The sequence below is a fragment of the Nelusetta ayraudi genome, unplaced genomic scaffold (assembly GCF_046127955.1).
Source record: "Nelusetta ayraudi isolate G7.1 ecotype Tasmania unplaced genomic scaffold, CSIRO-AGI_Nayr_v1 ptg000119l, whole genome shotgun sequence".
In the NCBI taxonomy this organism is placed as follows: domain Eukaryota; kingdom Metazoa; phylum Chordata; class Actinopteri; order Tetraodontiformes; family Monacanthidae; genus Nelusetta; species Nelusetta ayraudi.
The window spans coordinates 166,378-190,594 of record NW_027466169.1 but is presented as its reverse complement, the minus strand read 5'-3'; the positions used below and the strand labels follow the sequence as shown (position 1 = coordinate 190,594).

The 24,217-nt window shown below is 51.6% G+C and overlaps 1 protein-coding gene across 2 annotated transcripts in view; it reads right to left on the bottom strand.

Annotated features, from left to right (window-relative positions):
- LOC142903800 (PDZ domain-containing RING finger protein 4-like) overlaps positions 1-24,217 on the bottom strand; it is a 105,021-nt gene that overhangs the window by 33,628 nt on the left and 47,176 nt on the right. Inside the window, exon 1 of one of the 2 annotated variants that reach the window (XM_076049636.1) lies at positions 11,300-11,688. The exons of the other annotated variant lie outside the window; for it this stretch is intronic. Coding sequence (XP_075905751.1) covers positions 11,300-11,368 — 69 coding nt within the window. The 5' untranslated portion in view covers positions 11,369-11,688. Of the gene's footprint in view, positions 1-11,299; positions 11,689-24,217 lie in introns of those variants that run through there. 2 annotated transcript variants of the gene reach the window in all.

The following is a 24,217-nucleotide window of genomic DNA, read 5'->3' as shown; positions in this document are numbered from 1 at the left end:
TTGAAAAGCTCCTGGCCGCATTGCGCTGCGCAGCTCAAATCAAGACTGCACCACTGCCTGCGAATAAAGATTAACGGAGTCACTGATTGGTTCGCTGTCAGCGCCATCTGGTGGTTCAGCTTTGTTTTGAAGTCGGAAGATACCATATTTGGAGGTGTGGGTGGGACCCCAGGTGGGCAGTGATTGGAGCACGAGTGCAGTGTGTGTGTGTGTGTGTGTGCCATTGTCAGCCAACCCATTGGTGAGTCAATGGCACTTGGCTACTAAACTGCAGCCACACCGATAACTTTATCGCCATTTTTAATTTGAATAACACTTTTTTTCAATTCTTTTTTTTTTTTTTTTTTTTTTTTTTTTACAACCCTTTAGATTTTATGTGTAAAAGTGTGAATTCTGCCTCTTCTCTGTATTGACAGCCGGTCATTTTAAGTCGTTTTGCAACCATTTTGGCGCCCCCTGCTGGCCAAACCATATAATGCAGATTTTTGGAACTTCTCTGAAACCGTAAGCTCCGGTCACCTTTATACACAGTCAATGGAATCCACCAATCAGCATCCTTTACTGGCGAAAGAGGCGGTCCAGGAGGAAATGGGCATGGTTGAGTTGTGACAATGACAGGAAGCTACTGTGGGCTCCTCAACAATCCCAGCGCAGGGAGTGTTTACGCCCCCTAGAGGTGAATTTTAAAAGAAAAGTAAACTCTCGGCTCGACTCCCGGCTGCCTTTGGAGAACGTTTGATCAAAGACGGCAGCTGTTGCCATCTGGCTGCACCGTCAGTGAGGAATTCTCATCTGGCCCAGACTGCATCGCTGCTTCGAGCTGCTTCCCATTGAGCGGCTAGGCTAGGCTAGGCTAAGCTAAGCTAAGCTAGAAAACAGTTGTGAGTGCACCCTGGCACCAGGCAGGAGACAGTGGCTGTTTCCACCATGAAAGAACAACACTGGCCCTTCACTCATTCAGCAACAGCAGCAGCTTGTTAAAGCTATTAGAGCTGGAGCTGAATAAGGCAGGTGGCTCCCCCCCCCCCAGCCCTCCCCCCCCCCTCCCTCCCGCCTGCCTGACAGTGTCGAGAAGTAAGGATGCCTGGCTGTGAGAAGATCTGGGTTGTGTGGGAGGTGCCGGGTTGACTGCAGTGCTGCGGGGGAGAAAAAAAAGAAAAAAAACCACGGTCGCCGTTCCAACCTCGCAGAGATTCGCTTCCAGTTTCGACTGTGAACTCGCGTGAGCTGCTGTTTCACAACAACACAGCGCGCTGCAAAAATAGCTCGCACGCCCGTGCCGATGCCAGCCGGCAGGAGAGCGTGCCGCGGTTTCCCCCCCCCGATTTTCCATCTCACGTTTTGGCAAAACTCAGTTATAAGTTATCAGTTAACCCGGAGACCCACGGACGCCGGGCTGACTTTGAGAAGCAGCTGAATTACATACAATACGACAACAATAAACAAATAAACAAGCGGAAGCACAAACTCCACACAAGTTGTGCAGACGCACCCAAGAGTCCAGATGGCTCGCAAATGTGACATTCGCACCAAGTGTTTATCCAAGGAGCCACATTCACGTTAGCGCTCACATTAGCTGCTACAGCTAGCCAAATATGGGATCTTTTAGATAAAAACAAGGTCTTCGGGGCAGAGTTTCTACCAGCCAAATGTATCTCCCACGTCTTCTGAGCACTTTAAAGACTTCACACGGGCAACACGGACTTAATGTGAGACTGCAGTATGATGAGAGGGACAAAGAACGGCCTTGGGATATCTCAGTGATATCTCAGGGATATCTCAGTGACTTTGTATTCAGTAAACTGCTCCATTAAAGAGGCGACGCGTTGCCCTCACAGGAAACTCGGCTCCTTTGAGTCTGCGTCAGTTGCGACGGAGGCGACGGAGCCGGCGGCCGCGTGTTTGCACTCTGGACCTCGTCGTTCTCTCTCAAACAGGGAGCTTCAAGCTTTAAACACACTCGAGAGGCGGTCGCCCGCCTTGACTCGGCGGCTGCTTGCAGCAGATACACGGAAGCTCCTGGTGTTTTTCCTCTGGGTTTGAGTCCAACAGCGACCGCCGAAAAGAGAGAAAGCCTGATGTCATTGTGGCGGCGCCTCCATTCAGCTTCCTATCCTCCCCTGGGGCCAGGAGTCCTGGGAGGTGTGTGTGTGTGTGTGTGTGTGTGTGTGTGTGTGTGTGAGCAATCAAACAGCCTGTCAAGGCAGAGCTTATCACTGGAGCAGCAGGGGGCGGCCGCTGACCTGCCGAGTGACACCCGGCATGGCTGCCTCACCCGTCTCACCCTCACACCATGTTTTTTTTTTTTTTGTAACTTGCACACACACGCACACACACACACGCACGCACACACAAACGCACGCGCACACCCTTTCAAGGTGCCGAGGTCTGAGCATGAAAGCGACATGTGGCGAGATGAAGTAAAACACAGAGAGAATTTAAAAGAAAAGAGAAGAAGAAGAAGGAGGAGGAGGAGCCCCGAGCGGAGGAGCTGCGGCCTCGGTCACCTGCTCTTATCAGCCGCAGATGGAGCAGCCAGCCGCTGCCCTGACTACATCCCATTTCTCCAAATGTCAGCGCTGATGTCAGGGCTGATACCTTGAAGCATGCGGCGGAGGGGGGGGGGCTTGGGGAGAGGGCAACGGTCGCCGAACAATAAAAGATAAGAGAGAGCCTGTGTGCGGAGCGAAGCAAGGACAGGAAGTTGTTTGCACCACCGCGAAGCATCGCCTGCACCAAACACAAGCCGAGCAAAGTTAGCGGTCAGGTTTTATCCAAAGTTCAGATATGAACTCCCTGGACGTGTCCAGGTGAACCATCAGGGTCAGCAGGAAGAAGAAATTGGGCTTTTTAGCTAGCAGGAGGCTGTAAACAGAAAACAACCTGAAACAAGAAAATCTTTTTGTATGAGAATTTGTACTTCACCACTGGGCACCTCTGGAGATCCTTCAGGCCCAGCGACCAATGAAGCCTCGCCTCTAACAGCTCCATTCAGGGCAACGGCCCTGAATTAACAAGCCCCTTTCTGTCCGTTCAGACCAAAATGAGGAGCAGCGCAGATGCACAACAGAACCCCCCCCATTCCCCTTTGTGTGTGTGTGTGTGTGTGTGTGTGTGTGTATGTGTGTCCCATAGCTCTTTGTTTTCACCAGTGTTTGCAGTGAAAAGCACAAGCTGTCAGCTCTGTCCACACATTCTCGCACAAGATAAACACACACACACACACACACACACACACACACACACACACACACACACACACACACACACACACACACACACACACACACACACACACACACACACAAGCAGAGTTTGGGGCCAGAAATCTGAAGTCCTCCCTAAGAAAGGGGCAGCAGTTCAGAGACGCAAATGATTAAATTATTAATGAAGTCAAACACACACGTCCTTCTTTTCAGTCATTCAATGTGCACTCCTGTTATGTGTGTGTGTGTGTGTGTGTGTGTGTGTGTGTGTGTGTGTGCAAAGACAAAGAAGTGGCAGCTTTGAATTAAAATGCATGATGTCATGTTTGGAGTTATAATGAGGGCAGCCAGTCATAGCTAATAATGATCATCATCATCATGATGCCAATTTAAAAAAAAGAAGAAGAAGAAGACGAAGAAGAAGACGAAGAAAAAAAGCCCACAGCGTCTTGGCCCCTTTATTTACTGGAGGAGGTTTGAAGAAAAAAAAAAAGACGAAGAAGATGATGAAGTCTGAAAATATTTTTATACATTTCCTCCCTCGGGCCGCCGTCGCGTACCGTTTCCCAACTCTGCGCACGTACGTGCGCCCGTTCACCGTCTGAGTCATCTCACCACGGGCTCCCTTCATTAAACTGATGCTTTCAGGTCGACTGGGGATTCCGAGACACTCGGGCGTGGGGGGCTTCAGTCTCCCACTGAGGCCGACAGCCTCTGATCTTGACGGGCGCGGCGGAGCCGACGGCAAGTAAGACGGAGCTCGGTGCTGATCGGCGCCGCCGTCAGAGTCGGGATTCACGACCGGAGAGGATTTACCTTCATCCCCACCAATATGAACAAGGTGAGGGAGGGGTTTGATCACCTCGAGGGTTTTTCTATCAGTCTGGCACGGAGGGCTTCACAGATCCTCGGGAATTTCTTGGTCACACAAAAAAACAAAACACCTCAAAGAAACTTGGAAGGCGGTTGGACAATACGACCCGTTTCCACTGTGGGGCCAATCAGATTTCAGCCAAACCAGTGGAGCCAGTTGGCAGCGACTCATTGCCTTCAAATTAGGGGTTGAAAAGAGCACCACCTGCTGCCACAGGTAGAAACAAGCCTGCGAGTGCCGGTTCCTGACCCCCTAATCAGACAACGTGGCTGTTCATGTCCACTGATGACCCACACAGTCAAATCATGCCCGCCAAGTTATTGAGAGAAAAGAGAGAGAGCTTGAAGTAAAACCTGTGCTGCCAGTTAGGTGGTGAGCCACAGAGCCCCCTACCTTTGGCCAAAGAAATTTCCTCTTTCTTACAACAGGTGAGAACTGCTCACCTGATACTCAGACTGACTGAGCGATTTCGAGACGATCTTTTCAAGTCTCATCCATACTCATCATCTCAGCCATCCAGCTGGCCGGCTGGGCAGCAGCAGCAGCAGCGGCAGCAGCAGCAGCAGCAGCAGCAGCAGCAGCAGCAGCAGCAGCAGCAGCAGCAGCACATATGTAAGTGCGGCAGAAGAGGAGAAATCTATTTTCTGATGAACGGCTCCTCTTCCCCTCAGGACTTTGCGGTGTATTTGTTTGTTTGTTTGTTTGTGTGTGTGTGTGCTTGTTTGTTTGTCTGTGTGTGTGTGTGCGGCCCTTCCTAGGTGGCGGGGGCCACCGAGATGAAGGAGAGCTGCATGGACGGAAACGAACGCGGGAGATAAAAACTAATTTTGGGAAGGACAGGCGGCACGACGAGGAGCAGGCGGGTCCTGGAGACTTTGGCGTCAGTCGCTTCCTCACCGGGATAAGAAAGGGATGAAAAGGAAAAGGTCGATTCATCGGCTCCCTCTTAAATCCCTCCCCGCTCGTCGGCCCTGAGATTTAGCGGTACGATAGAGCTAAAAACCATTGACCCTGTGTGTCACCTGGCAAATGAGTGCAGAAACAGGCTTAAATCTCTCATCTGGCTTTTTTTTTTTTTGGCTCACAATTCCTCCTCGTCTTCCGTGAAGCTTTTCAAAGGCACACAAGTGAGGTTATGTCGGCAAAAAAAAAAAAAAAAAAAAGATTCAGAAGGATTTGCATTGTTTGCATCGTGGCTGGTCGTGAGCTGCGGTCTCCCTTGCAAAGCCTGAAAAAACAGTTCCAGGGTCAGCGGTGGCTTTTCCCGGTGGTCCAGGTCGCAGCAACCCCTGCAGCCCTGCACAGGTGAACCCAGCGGAGCCGCTTCCCTGTTTGGTCCCATGCTGTTTGGCCCGGCGCTCGCTGAGAGCTCACGTCACCTCGGTGGTACCGCTTTGCATCTAAATGTAAAAGCGTGTTACAGTGCGATTGATGCCTGAGATAAACGGCTTCCATCCACCGTCGACCTTCCCGCTGTTCTCCGCTTCCTCACTCGAGGCGCCTGGTGCGCACGGGCAACCCACTTCCCCACCCCCCCCCCCCCCCCCCCATTCCCTTTAATGTTCCTTCTTCCACGCATATCTGGAGGGCAGAGACTCCCGAACGACATGGCGCAACTTTAAAGAGGAAAAAAAGAGAGAGAGAAAAAAAAACTACTTTCAGAGGTATTGCGCTGCGTGTTGCGCGCATGATGAAATGGAACTCGGCGCAGCTGGGCGGACAGCGTGAGGCCGTTATGCAACACGGCGCTCGGAGGGGAGAGAGTGGCGCTTTGGTAAACGGTTGGAGTGGGACAAAGACGGAATTTTCAGTGACTGTTTCGATCCGACTCTGAGCTCTGAGCCGCTGGGAACCGCAGGGCGGCTCGCACACCTCCATCGGTGCTGTGATCAAACACGTCTGTGTGATGGATGAGGCTGCTGCTTGGACCGGACCCATTCAGAAAGATGGGTTTTTAATATTACAGAGGGATAAAGATATATATATGTATATATATTTTTTTTTTTTACATGTATGCAAACGGCCGTCAGTGCAGCAAGAGCTATGGAGCCAAGCGACGGGCGTGAGATGCAGGGACACCCCAGGGGGGCTCAGATTATATTTCAGGCTAATCCGTCTCGCTCTGACGGAAGATCAATCACACCGCGAGTTTCTCTACCTCGCGTCCATCAATTCGCAGCGGCTGAGGGGCATCCTTCAGCTGCGGGCGGTGGGTGGGTGGGGGGGTTGGGGGGGTAAGGCAACTGGGACAGGAAGACGGATGGCAACATTTGTGTCCTACCGTGTGGAGACAGTTAATGATGAAGTGAAGGGTGACAGCCAGGTTCAGAGTCTGGCCCCGCCTGCAGGATTTGCCTGACGGTAAACAACATTCTTCACGATTAACCCGCTTCCGTGTTCACCGTTACTCTATCTGGGGCGTTGGAATAATGATTTGCTTTCGTTTTTGCTGCTCACCACCTACAGCTGCTGCAGAGCTCACAGGGTGATGCTGCTCTCAATAGAATGAATCTGATTAGTGGCATTAATCTGGTTCGCTGCGGTGCCTTTTTGTGAAGGAATCAGATGATATTTGCATGAAGCCACACAGTAAAGACAGTAGGGAAGCCCGGCTGACAGCGTGTTTGGTATTTTATTGCATTGCGAGTACACACTTCTATCAATGTATTCATGGGCAGTATGTTCAGCGTTTATTAATCTAAAAATCATAGATCAAGCCAGATTTTACAGCGTGGACCTTTAATACAACTGTGTTCGCTCTTTGTCCACACTAGTTGGACACGTGCCATGTTAACCTCTCCTTCACTCATTCGAGACACAACTTAACCAGCAACAGGAAGGAGGGAATGGACGGCGCTCCGTTCAGTTGCTCTTCTCACACCTTCCATCCCATGTCCAGGCTTCCCCTCTCACTCTGCCTCCCACACACAAGAGGAACAGGAACGAAATGCAGTTTTGCTCCATTAAACATCGCCCCGACGCGCTACCTGCTGCTGGAACCTGCTAAAGCCGGAGATTCCGTTAGAGCGACGCTCTGTGGAATTCACCGACACGGCTCCCTCGTTCAGTCGGAATATTCAGGGAAGCCCATTTTTGTCTCTCTCTTTTGTTTCCTCCCAGCACACATGTGTGTGCATGTGTGTGTGTGTGTGTGTGTGTGTGAACGCACGTGAATGCGCTTCCATCCCTCATTCATATGCATCAGCGAGTTATCAGAGACCGCTGTGCCTCATTGAGCCGCGGAGTCGCTTCCCATTTGTTTGCGAGAGGCGGCGGAGGGTGACGCTGCCGCCGTCTGAGGGAACTTTTAGCAAAAGGAGCGGCTTCGGAAAACTTTTCAAAACCAGACGGTAACCCGAGGGCTCATTAGAAACGTTAAAATAGGACGACAACACACAGAGTGTCTCAGTGAGGACCAGACAACCAAGTAGCATCATGAAGACTACCGGAGCCCAGCGGCGGGAAAAACCACCAGCAGAGTTTCCAGAACCTGGAGGAATCTCAACGGTTCATTTTGTTGTGACAGCAACACCAACACGCACGAGCAGATTATTATGATTTTTTTTGAAATTATTTTCTGGCCCCCGTTCTTTTGTTTACAAGATAATGAATCGACACACATGCGGAGACAAACGCCTCCTCCCTCCAAAGCACCGCGCAGTGCGAGCTACGCTACGTGGCTCCTCTCATCAACATCTGCCATCCTGCTAATTAGCCCCACAAAAGCCACACATCACTGGGCTTCAGCGGTGCAAGGCGCGCCTGTGACACTCGTGGGAAGGGGGGGTTGCAGCACTGGACACAATGAGAATGACAAACTCTGCCTGATCGCTGAGAAAATCCACCACGGTGTGTTATTTCAATGCAGTGTGAGTGTGAGAGTCCAGAAGGACGAGGTGGACACACAGGCTCCACTCTCACTGAGCGAGACTGAAGAAAGACTTTGTAAAGAAGGGACAGCACAGCCAATATTGAAATCTCACTTATTTCACCTCATTCGCCTCAATGGTGACGTTTTCTAATCCTCATCACCTCTGCCTCTTGTCTACGGCGGCCAAGGGCTTCAACGTAAGAATAATAATGAGTCTTTTTTTAATAATCATGAGATAATGATCATATCATACGTGATATTGGATGGCTGCGTCCTCTGCAGTCCCTGGTCAAGAATGAAGCGTACGTCTCAACTGGAGCAGGGTCTTGGAAGAGTTAGAGCAAAAGGCAGGGAAATAATATGAAAGCGCAGGGTAGGTAAAGCAGAAATAATAAAAAGAGAGCTGCAAGGCAGAGAGACGGAAGGAGCGAGGCACCGTGAAGACTGCAGCTTCCTGCTGCCCGGGCGAAAAAAGCCCAAAAACAAAAGGAGAAAACAAAAGGTAATTCAATAAATAACAAACGCTGGCCCGGCGAGACGGCCCGGCCCAGCGGCCGAGGGAGGTGAACACACGGCCGTGAGAACAGAGGGAAGGAGAGAGTGAGAGAGAGAGAGTGAGAGGGGTAGCGAGTCATAAATCTCCCACAGCCAGTGGAGTCAGGCAGCAGGGGGAGGAGGGAGGGGGAGGAGGAGGAGGGGGGAGTCAAAACTCTTCCTGGGTGAGAGGAGGAAGGTGGCCGGAAACACGACCGTCATTCCCGCTGTGGCCAGCAGAGGAAACACTTCCTGCTGCTCTGCATGCGATCAACACCAGCATGCAAACGCTCAAGGGTGTGCGTGTGTGTGTGTGCGTGCGTGTGTGTGCGTGTGTGTGTGCGTGCGTGTGTGTGTGTGCACGTGTGTGCGTGCTCCCTTTTTGTCGACGGGCAAAAACGCAAAGACGACGCAGATCTCAGGTGAGAAACTGCTCGACAGATCAGAGGGATTTTTTTGCACATTGCAGGATGTGAAGACGCAGCTTCCACCTTCCTCCCTGTATCACCCCCCCCCCCCCACCTCCCCAACACGCTGCTTCCACCTTCCACCCTGTATCACCCCCTCTCACCCCCCCCACCACCACCACCACCACCACGCTGCTTCAGAACACAAAGACTCTGTGACACAGTTGGACAGCTGCGAGGAGAGCAGAGGGCTGCCTGCAATAGACTCCTTCCTCTCCTCTCCTCTCCTCCTCTCCTCCTCTCCTCTCCTCTCCTCTATCCCTCTATCAGTGAGAGCGTTGCTGTTTTCCTACCACTGCTGCTGCTCTGGTCAGGCCGTAACAGTGACGCAAGCCCAATTGTGTTTTCCGAGCAGAAACGGGGAAAGTTTTACACTGAACTTTCCTTTTTGGACCCGGTCTAGTCAGACTTGGATTCAACAAGGACTGACCTGGAGATGAGGAGTCAGTGGCTGCAGGTTGTGGGAGCCGTGAGACGCAGCTTCCAGCTTCACCGCCCTACCTATCCCTCCACAATACACTTTTTGTGAGGAGAGAGACTCTGTGACACACACACAGCGGCTGGGGGAGCTCCTCTGCCTGGAGAAGACTCCTCCTCCCACCTGTGTATTGAACTGGATTCCTGCAAAGATTTCTCCTCTTTACACAACGACAAAAACAAAAGTTTTACGTCTTGTTTCCCTCCTCTTCATCTCTTCATCCTCCCCTGCCTGCATCAGTGAGCTTCCATCCTCCTCCCTCCGTCCCTCCCCTCCCTCACACTCCCTCCTCTCTCAGTTCCACCACTTTCTCTAACGACTGTATTCCTCGACGGCTCGCCCCCCTCCCCCCCCGGCCTTTTATTTTCCGCGCTCCACGTCCCTCCCTGCTTCCTGCGACTCCCACGGCGGTGATCAGAACCCCGGTGCTGATGCTGCAGCTCACTGCTGGCCCGCTGCATCAGTGGGTGGACGGACACGCCAGAGAGCTCCCGTCAAGGGGCAAGAGCCACCCCCCACTTGGCTGACACACTCCCCCTCTTGCTTAAAGCGCGTGCACACACGCACACACACACAAAAGACAAAAGAGGAGTAAACACTTGAGGAATTGGAGGAGAATCCAAGATAAGCACAGAGGCAGCACTATTTTTATGGCCCTCCCTCAGGAGGAGGAGGAGGAGGAGGAGGAGGAGGAGGAGGAGAGCATGGCAGTGGCTACCTCTTCATCCCTTACGGCCCCCCAGACAATCCAGAGAGTCTGCGCTGAACTAAAGACACTAAACTGGGGCCATTAGTGGACGCAACCTCCTTCAATGTGGATCTACGAGGGACAAGAGTCAAGTTTTCCCCGAGTTGGAGCGAGAGCTACAGTCAACGGCCACCGCTGCCGTTAATCCTCAAGGCCCCCCCCCCCCCCACCTCTCCGCCGCCCCCGTCCCCCCCACGTCTCATCCCAAGCAACACCACTCTCCTCGCAAGGGTAAAGAGAGACATTTCACGTCTAATTAATGCGCAGGACGGTTGTATAAAACAGCTAATGAGGCTGTGATCACGGCGGCGTGAAGGCAGGCGCCGCTGAAGGGTTGAGGGGCGGAGGAGGGGCGGAGGAGGGGTGGAGGAGCGGCGGAGGTGCTTCACTTCTAAGACTCTCTCGGCTGCACAGCTATTATACCGTCACCGAGAGACCGGAGGAGTTTCCTTCATCCACAATTGGAGACGCAGGGGAGCCGGAATTAATCTGCAGCAGCAGCAGCAGCAGCAGCAGCAGCAGCAGCACGGCTAACAAAAGGCACCTCGGAGTCAAGTTTGAAAAAAGGTACCAAGTGGCGTTCGTCCAATCGGAGCGCGTGATTCTCCGAGTGTGGTTTGCTGCCACCACACTGAGGCGGCTGAGAGGAGGACTGGAAAATGCAAAGAGGTGAAAGTCATAACATAGTGTACATGGATTTGTCCAAGGACACACTCTGCACACCCAGCAAGGACAGCAGGGGTTGCAGTTAAAACATCGCTTGGATTTAAGAGCTGCCGTTGGACTCTATCAATATATGTGCCCACTTAAGCTGTTGGATGAACAGCATGCACACCAGCCAGGCAGCCGGCTGCCTTCTGAGCGACTGTTCATCGGCCAAACATCGACCGAGGAGCAACGTTTCATTCCTACTGTCAATCCCACGGTGACAACAAGCCTGCTGGTTGGCTTTGGACACGATTGAAGAGACAAAACAAGCAGGAGCAGCAGGAGGAGGAGGAGGAGAAGAGGAGGAGGAGGAGGAGAAGAGATGCTTTCGCTCACTGCACTGGCATCACAAGCACATCACAGCACAACACAACACAACACGCGGCGCACGAGTTGCCCGTCGTCCGGCTCACCTGTGCGATCTCGTACAGCAGCTTGTAGTGCTCCTCTCGCTTCTGCAGAGTGCACAGATTGCAGCCCATGGTGGCCGCGGTGAGAGCGCCAGCTGTCCGATTCTCCCCGGGGGTAGCAGTGGCACGGACACAGGGGGGGTCGCCCTCCACGCCGGAGCGCCCGCTCTCATCGGTCACTCCTTGTGACGGGGCATCCCGGAGCAGCGGCGGCCGGCGAGCCTCGGAGGGGGGGACGGATGAGCCTGAGATCCCCTCCAGCAGCGGCAGCAGCAGCAGCGGCAGCAGCAGCAGCAGCGGCAGCAGCAGCGTCTGCCTCCTCTTCCCTCTCCGGCTGCCTCTATTTGACAGGCTCACACACACACGCACGCTCGCACGCTGGAGTTGTGAGCGGCGCTGGTGGAGACACTCCCCCCTGCGTCCACATGACTACGCTGAGAGCAGCTCATGAATAATGAGGGGGAGAGGCGGGGCCATGTAGCGGCATGCATGAGGAGGGCGGGGACAAAGAGGAGGGGACAGACTGAGTGGGAGGAGTGTGTGTGTGTGTGTGTGTGTGTGTGTGTTCATTAAGACTGAGACGCACTCACACAATGATCTCCTTTGTGAGCAGCAGGTCCGGCTGAGCAGGACCTCTATGCTGACCTCTGATGCTGACCTCTGATGCTGACCGATGGCCAGGACGGCCGAGGCCGCTGTTAAACAGCGACGGCCGCACGCGCAGCAATCAGAGACTGTGGGATTGTGATCTTGAGACTCGGAACCATGACAGGGAATAATGAGCCGTGGCCGGAAACACTTTGGGCCGTCGAGGTTCTGGGTTCTGCGGGTCTGTCTGGGTTTCTCTCCAGGCATTCGTACCGCTTTCCCAAACAATCAACGGCACAAACTGTCCAGCTCACCTCCAGTCCGGTCCGGCCAACAGCACCGGCAGATGTAAGACCCGGTTCCCAGGCACCGCACACTGCTCCTTATGGACAGGTGCAGGCAGAAAACTGACTTCACTGCACATCACTGCAATACCATGATGTATACAATACAATGATTCTTTTGGAGAAAATAAAACACTGTTGAAACACTGTTATAAAATACTGTAAATATTATTATTGGGCACTTAACTGCCTCCTGCATGCCGTGTCCACTTGCATGGATTTAAGTATTTTCAAAACACAAATGGATGATCTTTTAAACAAGAGATCCTGAGGATTCATTTTGTTCATAAAAAATGTCACTCTAACCCTTCTACTCTACCACATTACAGCTGATGCTATTTAAAAATAGATCAAAGCAAACAAACAGTTGCAGCTTAACGTTGAGTTGGAGAAACAAAGAGTGGGCAGACGATGGTGTATTTATAGCTCAGCTGGCTCTGCAGGTGGTCATAGGTGGTCCACGCAGCGACAAGACAGGGGGGGGGGGCTGCCTTCCACTCAAATTGCCGTGATTGCGAGACAATGGATTTTTTTTCCCCCTCTCGGTTTCTTTTCTTCCTTTTCCTCCCCCTCGTCGCTGCGGGATCGTCCACGAGGAGCAGGAAGCTCCGCTAACGAGCAAATCACCGTTAACAAATTGGCCTCCGAGCCAAAAGTGGGTCTGGCTGTGCAGAATCCAGCAGAAGAGCAGAGCGCTCATCAACCACTGGGCACGCCACCTCTCCCCTGAGAGGGTGGAGGGTGGAGGGTGGAGGGAGGTGGGGGGGGGGGGGGGGGCCCTAATCCCATTTTCCCGTGGCTTTAGTTTTTGTGCCGGTGGTTGGAAGCAAGCCGAAGAGACGCCGGCCACCGTCCGTCCGTTCCCGTCCGCTCGACAATCCATCCGCTCATCACCGTGAAGAAGCCACGAGGAGCAGCGGCTGCCGCAGTTGCCAGGCAATATCACATCCACCAAAGTGCTGTTCACTAAAGTGTCAATCCCACATCAAAGGGATCTTATCAGGGGGAGCTGGGGGGGGGGGGGGGGGGCGCTGCAGCGAGTGGCCGTGTTCGCTCCTGGTTACGAGAGGCGGGCGAGTCTTCGGGGGAGGAATTGTGAGTGAGGAGGACGAGGGAAGCTGCGGAGCGAAGACGAAAGGCGTGGACTGAAACAGCAGCAAAGTCGAGCACCTGCCTGAGGACGTGCTGACGGCGTCCAATAGCAGCAGGGGGGGTGGGGGGGGGGGGGGCTGGCCAAATTAGGACAAACATAAAACCCAGATTTTTTTTCTCTGAAAACTCGATTTTAGATTTCGATTTAAATTTCTTTCGGTAACAGAATAAGTCTATTGCTGCTTTTAAGATGTTTAAAAGAGTGGTCGAGGTGGGGGTGGGGGGGGGGTGGGGGGAAGAAGCAGTGCACTGTTGACAGCACCTACATCACTCGGTTAGCCTGAGCGTCTGCACACAGTCATATGTCTTACTGCTTGAGAGTGAACCTACAGCAAAGTACACATGGTGGGTTCATTATTTTTCATTCAGCGATCGACTTGCCAACAAATGGAAGACTCATACCGTTTGATTTTATATATGTTTGTAATTATTACTGCAATTATCATTGAGGACCAACGTGGAAAGGGGGCGTGACATCTTAATCTCCGATACCCAGTGAGCACTTCCGACATTAGACTACAGCACATCGTTCAAAGCGCGACTGAGTTATCATTAAACACGTATCATTAAATATGCTACAAAAACTGAACTAGTGCGTGTCGTATTTACTAACAGGCAGTGGCGAGGGCAGCATACGGAATCACTTGCTGGTTTTAACATCTGCTGTAGCTAGGACAACGACAGATACCAGCGAACAAAGGAAGCCAGTTAGCATAGCAGCGAGTCGGCCTTTGCTCCTCATGTAGCCCGCAGAGCAACACACTGCTCCCACTCTGGCTTGTGGTGTTTACGAGGTGTTGAAATAAGTTTGTCGTGCTGCAGTCTTTACTTTACACTTTGCAGCGGGGAGTGGTGACGCACAGCCCGTTAGCATGCGAGAGGAAAATCGATTTTACGAATTTTCTTTTTTTTTTTTTACGTCGTCTGACTAGAAAAATATAAAAACAGATTTCAATTTAAAATCGATGAATCGCCCAGCCCTAGGAGAAGGTGAAGGAGGAGGAGGAGGAGAACGTGGGGGAGGATGAGGAAGGAGGAGGCGGAGACGGATGAGGAGGAGACGGAAGGAGGAGGTGGTTTGGGAGGAGCATAAGGAGGCAGAAGAGGAGGGGGAGGAGAAGAAGCAGGAGGAGGAGGAGCTTCTCCATCGCTCTCCTCTTGGTCGTCGCCCGCTCGCTGACCCCGAAAGGTCAAGCAGCTCATTGGTCACCCAGATGGTTCTCCCTCATCACGTGTGCAGCCACGCTGATACTGTGGCCTCCGCCTGCGGTCAAGCTGCACCGTCGGCGGCGTCGGGAGGCGGCGGGTGAAGAGTGAAGGGTGAAGAGTGAAGAGAGGAGTGAAGAGAGGAGTGAAGAGAGGAGTGATGCTCCAGCAGCAGGAGCTGCATTAAGGCTGATGGACGCCACAGCTCAGCTCTGGCTTGAGACTGCACTTCCTGTGCAACCTGAGGGCCCAGGCCGAGACATTAGGATGCATTTAGTGAATCCATTTACACCGCGCTCCACCTCCCCCCCCCGCCCCCCTCCTTCCTGACACTTTTTATGCTCTAAGTTACGGTGGGGATCCGCAACATGCACAACTCTTGGCCGTAAAACCTCGACGGTGATAAAAAATTAGAGTGGCTCTCTTTGCGCTGCGGCTGTGTTTTATTTCTGACAAGCCCTCGATTCCATCGTCCTCCCTCCGACTGTCCCCGCTGTCCTCTGCACTGTCCGGCGGTCGTCCATCACCCGCGCCGCCCTTTGCCCGCTCGGCTGGAACCAGGCCCTCCATCGTGTTCGCTCTCTCAGTTAATGGTGCCTCACATCGCCGGGTGGCCGAGAGCCCATTTGTCCTCGGACTGATGGATGTATTTTCAGCTTTCTTCGATTGCGTCTCTGACAAACGGATATTTAAGCCCGCCTTTAAAAAGAATGTGCAGGTATAACCTTCAGCCAAGCATTCGCACCCTGGCCCGCTCAAAAACAGACTTTTTTATTTCTTGGTCATCAGACACGCGGGCAGAACACCGACGACTTGCGGAAGCAGGAAAAGAAGAGCAGAAACCCGTGAAGCCCCAGGAGTCCTGCTGATCAGGATGTGACCCGCTTGGAAGGTGAAATCAGAACCAGCAGCGCTCCAAACTGCTTTCCCATCGATCCCTTGTCTGAGGGACGAGCGTCGCCGAGCGGCACTGTGCACGGCAGGTGGCCAAGGTCCATTCAATACTCCTGAACGCCGGCATTCAATTTGATTGACTTTTCTTCTTTTTCTCTCAACGCAGAAAACACGGCTGCGTGACCTCTGTGACCTCTGTGACCTCTAAACAACTTTTCCTGCTGCTGCTGCTTCCTCAGGTTTGAGGAAAACTCTCCATGCGTGATGATGAGCTTTACAGACGCAGAGTGACATCAACAGTTTGGTTACACAACATAGACTCACCCACGCTCGCAGTTCACACCTGTGGCCAGACGAGTGCAGCCAATCGGCCTGACGTGTGGAGCTCCTGCAGACGAACCCACGCACACATTATTGGCAGAACATACAAACCCCACAGGGGGGGGGGGAGCCTCCTGGAGGATCAAACCCACAACCCTCCTTGCTCCAGGGCGACACGCCACAGCCGCTCGGTCCCAAACTTAAAGCAATTCCAGTTTAGGAATGACAGGCTGTTGCTCAGGCAATCAACACAACTGCTCGCTCCTTCTCGTTTCCGTCAATGATTCAAAAGGGAAAACTGGCTCGTCCGAGAAGTCTTTAATACATAAACAGCTTTAGTTTTTTTCCTCCGGCCAGCTCAGACACACCAGGTGGGTGTGAAATCTCTCTGGTGTGAGCTCTGGAAAACAGGAAGAGGAGGAAGAGGAGGAAGAGGAGGAAGCCGCTCAGATCCGATCCTTTCACCGCACGTCAGCGCTTCCCCCCCGAGTATCGCTGTGACCTGATTGGGGATTAATTAACGGTGGCTGCCTTTTGAACGGGAGCCTCGCGGAAGCGGCGGCGCCGGCGCCCCCCCCGGATGACAGACTTGACGGTCCGGCGTGAGCGCAGGTGGGGGCTTCAAAGCCAGCGCAGCCAGAGCGTGGGAAGCCGACCAAAACTGCTTTTCTTTCAATGACAATAAATTATTAAAGAGGCTTCAATATTTAATTCATGTGGGAACACGGCCCCGGATAAAAATAGCACGATGTGGGTCTGCCGCTCAGGATAGCACGGCGACAACTCAGTGTTGTCTTTGCAAAGCAATCAGCGCGACGGACGGCAACGGCTGGGAAGCAATTTAAACTTTCCGTCCGCACAATGTCAGCGGCGTTTTATTCAAACCGCACAACTCTCCGCAGTTAATTACCAGTCCCGGGATTATTTGACCCTGCAATTAAGTACGTTTGGGCTAATATTAGCTAATATTTATGCCCCCGCTGCTAATAATCTATAACGAGATATCATCACACGTGACATTTTTTTTAATGAGCAGAATTCCCTCGCTGCGCCTGGCCAATGAGCAGTCACGTGCACGAGGTGAATTCTGGATGTTTGAGGGAAAGGAGGAAACTCTAGAGTGTGTTACTGTGAGTCTAACATTAAGCAGACATCTAGAAATGAGTGTGCAGTACATTATTCAGGGTTTAAAGCGCATTCAATTACAATATTGCAAATAAAAATGGTCCTTTTTCCTCCTCTTGAAATGAGTTTTCAATCGCACTAAACTAAAATGACTTTACCAGCCGAGGTACACGAGTACGTACTTCCACTTTGTAAAACACAGGTCTGTACAATTCCAATGTTGGTTGCTGCACTGCATGGAAATACAGCTCCAAATCAAACCGCTTACAATAAGGAGCTCAGGACTCTGTGACCTGATGACATCAGACTTTGGTAACGTTACCGCAAGATGTCCTTGGAGAGACGATGAGACATTATTCACGGTGGAATCCAATTCTGAAAACCTCATTTGCATTTTTTTTTTCCCCCTTAAGAAGAAGAAGAAAAAAAAACATAAGCCATTTCAGAAGCGTGACCAGGCTGTCACCTTGGGCGAGACGCTGAGTCCGAGTCTTCCAGGATGCAGTCTGTGCATGACCTGTTTTCACCCCGCTAATACATGAATATATACTGATACTTCCAAGTAAGCAGGTTTCTGGTGTGGGGAGGAAGAAAAAAACAACAACATTGTTTACGCTACTAGCCAAAGGCAAACATCAACAATAATAATTCCCGGCCTGTCACGGATGCCTATCAAGCGTAAACCAGTGGCGGCCGCGTCGGGTGAACACGTGTCAGACTGGTGACCTTTTCAGCATGGGAAACGCCGGCTTTGACGGCCCGGCCTGCAGGTGAACACAGCAAAGACTGTGAGTGACGGAGCAGGCCGGTGTCGCATCTCTTCCCTGCTGGAAGCCTCTCTCCGTGCCCGTTCCACCGCCGTCCAACCCCAGGCTGCACCGTGAGCCCGACGCCCCCTGCGTGGAGGTGCAGCCCCGGGGCATCCTAGGCTGCTGCTGCTGCTGCTGCCACTGCAGCTCAGTGCAGGGGAAACCGAACCGCCGGTGGGTTTCTATCAAGCCACAGTGGCTGTTAAGGCTCCCCGAAGCCGCCCTGTGATGAATCGTAATCATTTGAAATGCATGAGGCACTGGAGCATAAATAAAGCTTAGCTGGAGAGCGAGCGTCGCGTCTGCAGGTCCGACGGAGACACATTAGGGGTTTCCCGGCTCTGTCTGTCGCCTCCGGTGTTTTAACCATATTTGTGGGCTCCCCCCCCTTTTTTTTGCATTATCTGACGTACAGCAACAAGACGGCAGGCGTCTCCAGACGGATGACGGAGCTGCTTCATTGACGCTAAATCAGACAGGAGCAAAAGAAGAAAGAAGAAACCCACATCACATGTGGATTTATTCGAGGTGATCCAGATTGTCAAAGAGCTCGCAGCAAACTTTTCACAGAGGAGGGGAGCCAAACCCAGGGCTGCAGAAACAGCAACCACTGCACGATGCAGCGAGGCTCAAGCTAGCGCTGCGTAATTCTTATTCATCTTCTTCTGTGGTTTTTGAAGGACACCTTCCAGCAGGAGTTGTAAGGTGCTGGTTTGAGTTGTGGAGATGCTGTCATGAATTTACTCACACTAATGCTAAAAACTAAGCCAACTAAAATGCAATTTTGTGTTTTTGATCCTGTCACGAGGCGCAGAACATCTCATCTCCCCTCAGCCACCGGCTACTTCCTGGTTTTGTCCAGACTAAAACGACGCTGGATGGTTATGGAAAAATAAGAACGGCTGAAAACACTTTCAAGCGCAGCTCGGCAAGACGAACGTGCAAGATCTGAGACTCTGACGGTTTCAGATTTCATTAAAAAAAACGCAAAAGCAGAAACATCTAAACCCCAGGGGAAGTTCTGGGTCAAGAAGGTTGATTGTCTTCTACCTCAGCTAACAATGGGGAATTCGCATCGCTTTAACTTTCCTACATTTGTTTTCCTTTGTCGACATTCATGCCGAGACGCAATCTTTACCAGTGAGTGCGGCCGCCCGATCAATCCGCACATTGTCACGGAGGCTCAAAGGTGGCGATTCTCACGGACCACGAGCCGCCAACGTGTAGAACAGACGGGGCATTGATTGGGCGCCGCTGCCCACCACCGGCTGAGCGCCCATCAATACCCGGTCGATGCACCGTCTGATTGTGGAGGAGAGTTTGGTGCTCGTGAGGAGGGGACAGTGGATCTATAGAAACAATAAGTTCAGAGGGCAAACAGGATGCACTCCACACCGACCCGTTCGGCTCTAACCAGCGCCGCTCTCTGCTGATTCCAGCACTAATGGAAATGGGCGCCGACCGTCACTGTTGCCTTCTTGCACCGGGGCCTTTTGAATCCGTGCAGCTAAAAGGTCATTCCATTTCAGGGGCACAATAGCAGCGGCCTCAGCCACACGTTTTAGGGTCGGGTCACATTCAAGGCTCGCCAAGACGAAGGTCGCTCTGTGCATCCCGAAGCCACAGCTGTGAGTCGGGGCAAAGACTTGGAAGCATAAATTGGAAGTGGTATCATAAACAGGAACATAGAGAGACAATATCTGAGCTTTCAGCTGTGTAAATGTTGTTACAATGATCTGCAAACGCTTTGCGGCACACGGGGGAAATGCTCCAATAATAATAGCCTCTAGAAAGCACTTTGAATGATAAAACTGACAGAAATTCATTCACAACACAACAGAAATATTCAACTCCAACTCATAAATCTGCTGTGAGTAAAAACACTCAAATAAAATTCTTTAACTCACTCACTGATGTGTAATTTAAAACCAAGTTTAAGAGGTCTTTGTTAAAAAGTCTCATTGGCAAATCCCAAAGCCTCAGGCTTTAGGACCAAGCAAAGCAGTGCCATCGGTCTTCTGTGTGCAGACATTCACACTTAATGACAGTGATTTTTCCAAAATGTTAAAAAAATAAAATAAAATAAAATTAGAACGATCATGCAATTTTAACAGTAGTGATTTCAACTCTAATCCCAACACGTGACAAATGGGCTTCACTGACCGTCTTTGCAACATATATTTTACGACCACGACAGGCAGACTTTAATATCCTCGGCACTGCGTGTTCGCTCGCTGGGCTGATGGAAAGTCAGCGTCTGGCCCGCAGCTCGGCTCGGAGCCGCAGCCTAAACGGAGACGCTGCGGAATGAGAATGGCCACGGATGCGGCGGTAATAACACACCTGCAGATGGATGACACGCTTGCGTCCCATCCCTCAGATTAGTCTGGAATTATGATGATACCCAGGGGGCAGGAATCTTATTTTCTGTGTTTCTGATAAGAAAACAAGAGCGGGCAGAGTGAGGCGGGAGGCGGCGGATGATCCGTCTGCCCCGGCGTGCTGCGCTGCGTGTGGCAGACAACCACATACAGATTACAGCAGTAGACCCCATCATGTTGCAACCAGGCACCTTTTACTGGTGGCCCATGATGAGCTCAGCTTCCTGTCTGGCGGTGAAAGTGAGTCGAGGTGCACCTACTGTGTAACTGGTTGAGAAAAACCCCCGAGTTTGCACAGGTTTCTAAATCTGAAACATGATTTACTTCCCTGATCTGAAAATCAGCCTTGCAGAAATGTGCCGGTGTGCTGCTAATAAAAAATAAAAAAAACACTGAATAAACTGCATCACTGCTTCACGAGTTTCCACAAAATGTGGAAATGTGAAGCTAACTCTTGAAAGTTTACTTTAAAAAAAAAGAATAAAAAATCGAACAACGTGATTACTGTGTTTTTGGGTGATTTTAATGAACTACAGGAGGGGAAAAAACATTAGTGCTGTCTGTAATTAATTTTCAATTTCATTCTTCATTGGTCATAATTTTCAAATATCATGAAAAAAAAATCATTTACAAACATATTTTTCCTTCTCTTGTCTCTCTTTTCTACTGGCCGCTCAGACGTCCAGTAGGTCGTGGTTGTGGTAGTGGTCCACAGCACCATGTGGTACACTAAATATTGCCTGTACCACATTTAATTCCAATCTTAAATTGCTGATAGCAACAAACGCAGCCACTCAAACCCCTGTCGCCCCCTGCTGGTTCGGCAGACTTGTTTGAGCCTTTGTCGCCGTGTCGTTTGGATTTTGTCAAACTCCATGAGCGGACAAAGGGAACGTGGAGGAGGGAGGAAAATATCTGTGTCTACTATGGAGGATCAACCAGCTCAGTCTGTCTGCTTTGTCTTCAGGTTTTTTTTTGGGGGGGGGGGGTTTGAGGCAGGTGAGCATTGAGTTTTCAGTTTGCAGGGAAGGTTAGAGCGGCCGCCCTCCACTCAGGACGCCGTTAATGCTCACAAGATAGATTAACAACGGCCCTCTGCAGCGCTCAGGGGAATGCTTTCCGCCTCGCAGCACAAAGCAGATTAAACCAAAAGGGGCACAATATTCACAAATCAGCCAATGGCTACGAGTGGAGAGGCAACACTATCCATCAGCCGAGCCTCCGCCCTCCACAATAAGCTCGCCGTGAGCTCGGCGCTCCCCAGAAAAACAAACGTTTCCCACAGGATGTTCCCGAGGAGCCCAGACTTTTCTTCCAGCGGAGGACTGGCTGCTGGACTCAACATGGCAGGCCAGAGAAATGATGCTCCCGCAAATCAGACTAATGCATGAAAATGTGGCTGAGCAGCTACACATCGTGCCCATTAAATCATCATAATGTTGTTGTTTGTGCGCAGCAGAATGACTGCAATATGCAACAATTCATATTTTCTGCTCAGATTAGCCCCAAAACATAACGGTGTTTACATTTGTGCATTGCAGTTTTATGGCCGACTTCTTCTCCTCACACAAGAAATCATGGAATGTGTTTGGCTTTCTCTCAATGAGTAAAGCCTCAACCCTGTAAACAACAACAACAGTGAAGGTATTTCACTCAAGACATGTCATCGATGCACAACCTCAGTTTGAACCCCCCCCTGCCCCCCCCTGCTTTCTTTGTGTTTCCTGAGGGTTCATCTGACTGACAGAGACTTCAACTTGTGTGGAAGTGAGAGACGCACCTCAGCAAACACCAGCAGGCAGCGAGCTGAGCGACCCGGCTCGTCTGGAGCTGGAAGAAGAGACAAAAAACAAACAAAGACCTGTCTGTGCTGCAACCTTGCATATCTGCCCGTTTTGTTACCCCGCCCTCAACCCCCCCCCCCTCCCCCGACCGGCCTCACACTTTATTTAAATATTTCATGCTGTGTTTACATCTGTGCTGGCCTCTGCTCTGAAGGCATCCCAAGCCGGCTCTGCTGTAATGAACCTCATTATGTGTAACAACAGGAAGCACGGACGGCAACCTCCTCAGCCCCGCCCTCACCTGCTCTGGCCTCGCATCATAAAACCACCGTTAGCTAAGGCTGCATCTTTAATTCCTCGTCTCAGGGCTCACCTTGTGGTGGCCCTCCGCCCCCGCCCACCCCCGCCAACCCCCCCCAGCACCCACCCCTCCCACCGGGCCGGCCACTGCCGCTGATTTACCGCCGGCCGTCCTAATTGCGGCGAGGTCGGCCACGGCCGAGGAGGGGAGCCAGGCTGACACACCTGCTCCGGGCGGGGCCGGTTGTGGGGGGCAGGCGGAGGTCAAAGCCTTGGAGCGGCAGGAGGCGGCGCGCCAGGAGTCTCCTTGAGTTGTCTGGAATAACGCCTGTCGGATGTAGCGCCGGCACGGGCGCCAGTGTCGGGATATAAACAAGTGCCAGGTCGCCATGTGTGGCCAGGACATAAATAAGCAGAGTCCGATAAGAGGCGGCCGTGTGATGGGGCTGACAGGGGCCTCGCTGGCTCTCCTTGATACGGATCTAAGCCCCTCGCTTTGCATCGCGTTTGTCATTCATCTTCTCCCCCTTCTCCCCCTCCCCCCTCCCCCCTCCCACCACAGTCATCAGCCCCCTGCCTCCCTCTATGAGCGTCTGCTCAGTGGAGCCCAGAGACTGGGTCCCAGTCAGTTTACCGGTACCTCACCGAGTCTATATTGAAGTGGCTGTTAGTGTCGGGTCAAAGGGTGATGCTCGGGGTCTTTTCATTGTTTTGTCGCCTCCTCCCAGACTGCGGGAGAAAATGACGTCGGCAACGTAGCCACTGTTTTCGTGAGTGCCTCGTAACACATGTCCCAGTTTGGATGCTATTTATTTATTGTTTTTAAACTGCTATGGAAACCTAGCAGCCACAAACTTTGAGAGAAACACAACCTCCAACAATGAGCAATAAACTGTCAGACAAAAAATAGATACGTACGATAAACTGGAATTGTACTCTGGAATTAAACTCAATCAGAGTGATAATTCAAGATCAAACTGGAGCCAACGTCATCCGATCAATATCTGAGATTATTACAATACATATCACAGGAGTACTGAGAAGCAATCAGTATCAGTACTGGTAATAATAAAGTCCAAAACAATGAAAAAAATGTTGTTTGCAGAGACGCTGGCAGCTGGCGGTGCTTCTAGACCTTCGGACGGATCTTTCAGGCACTGTCGAATCTCCAGTCTGGCTGACTCCTCCCCCCTGGCGCTGGAGAGTTCACAAATCAGTCCACCCAAAGGTGGAGCTTTTTTCAATAGTTCCCGATGACGCTGTCTCAGGGGCCCGAACACACTCCCTGCTATTCCGAGCCCTTCACGTCCACCTCTGCGTCAGCTGACATCCCCATCCTCCATCACTCAGTGGTTCCCTTGGTTTTTATCACCACCTCCTGACCCTTCCATTAACCTAATTAACCACAATTTCCTAATGACAGCGGCTGCCGCCGAGCAGGGACCGCGCATCGTTAATGGGTCCCGGCGACAGGGAGTCCTGGGGTCAATTTGGAATCGAGGGGCCCGTAAGAGATTCAGCGGTGGTGAAACGGTGCAGGGGTAGAAAAACCACAGCAAATGTGGAGGAAATAGTCCCGCCCACTCGCCGCCGGCTTAAAGGAAGAAAAAAAAAAAAAAAAAAAAGGAAGAAAAGAAACATTATATAAATCCCAGTTATTGGAGAGCTACAGCCTACAACACGACAAAGGAAGGAGGTGGAGGAAACAATTTCAGGTTTCATTTTACAAAAAAAGGTGGAGGGAATCGATAAGCCGCACGTTGGCTTATTGCCGGCGAGCCGAGGGAGAAATGAGACGCTAACAGAAAACTGCAGGTTGGAGGTTTTGGGGCTTTTTTTTTTCTCTCTCTCTCTCTCTCTCTCTCTCTCTCTCTCTTTGAAAACAGGCTGCCAGGCCTGGATATTACACCACAAACACAACCCAACAGTGCACACTCACAAACAGAACGACACACATTTCGGTGCGCTAACTGGAGGAAGGAAAAGAGCTCCCTCCACTGATTCCAGATCGGTTTGG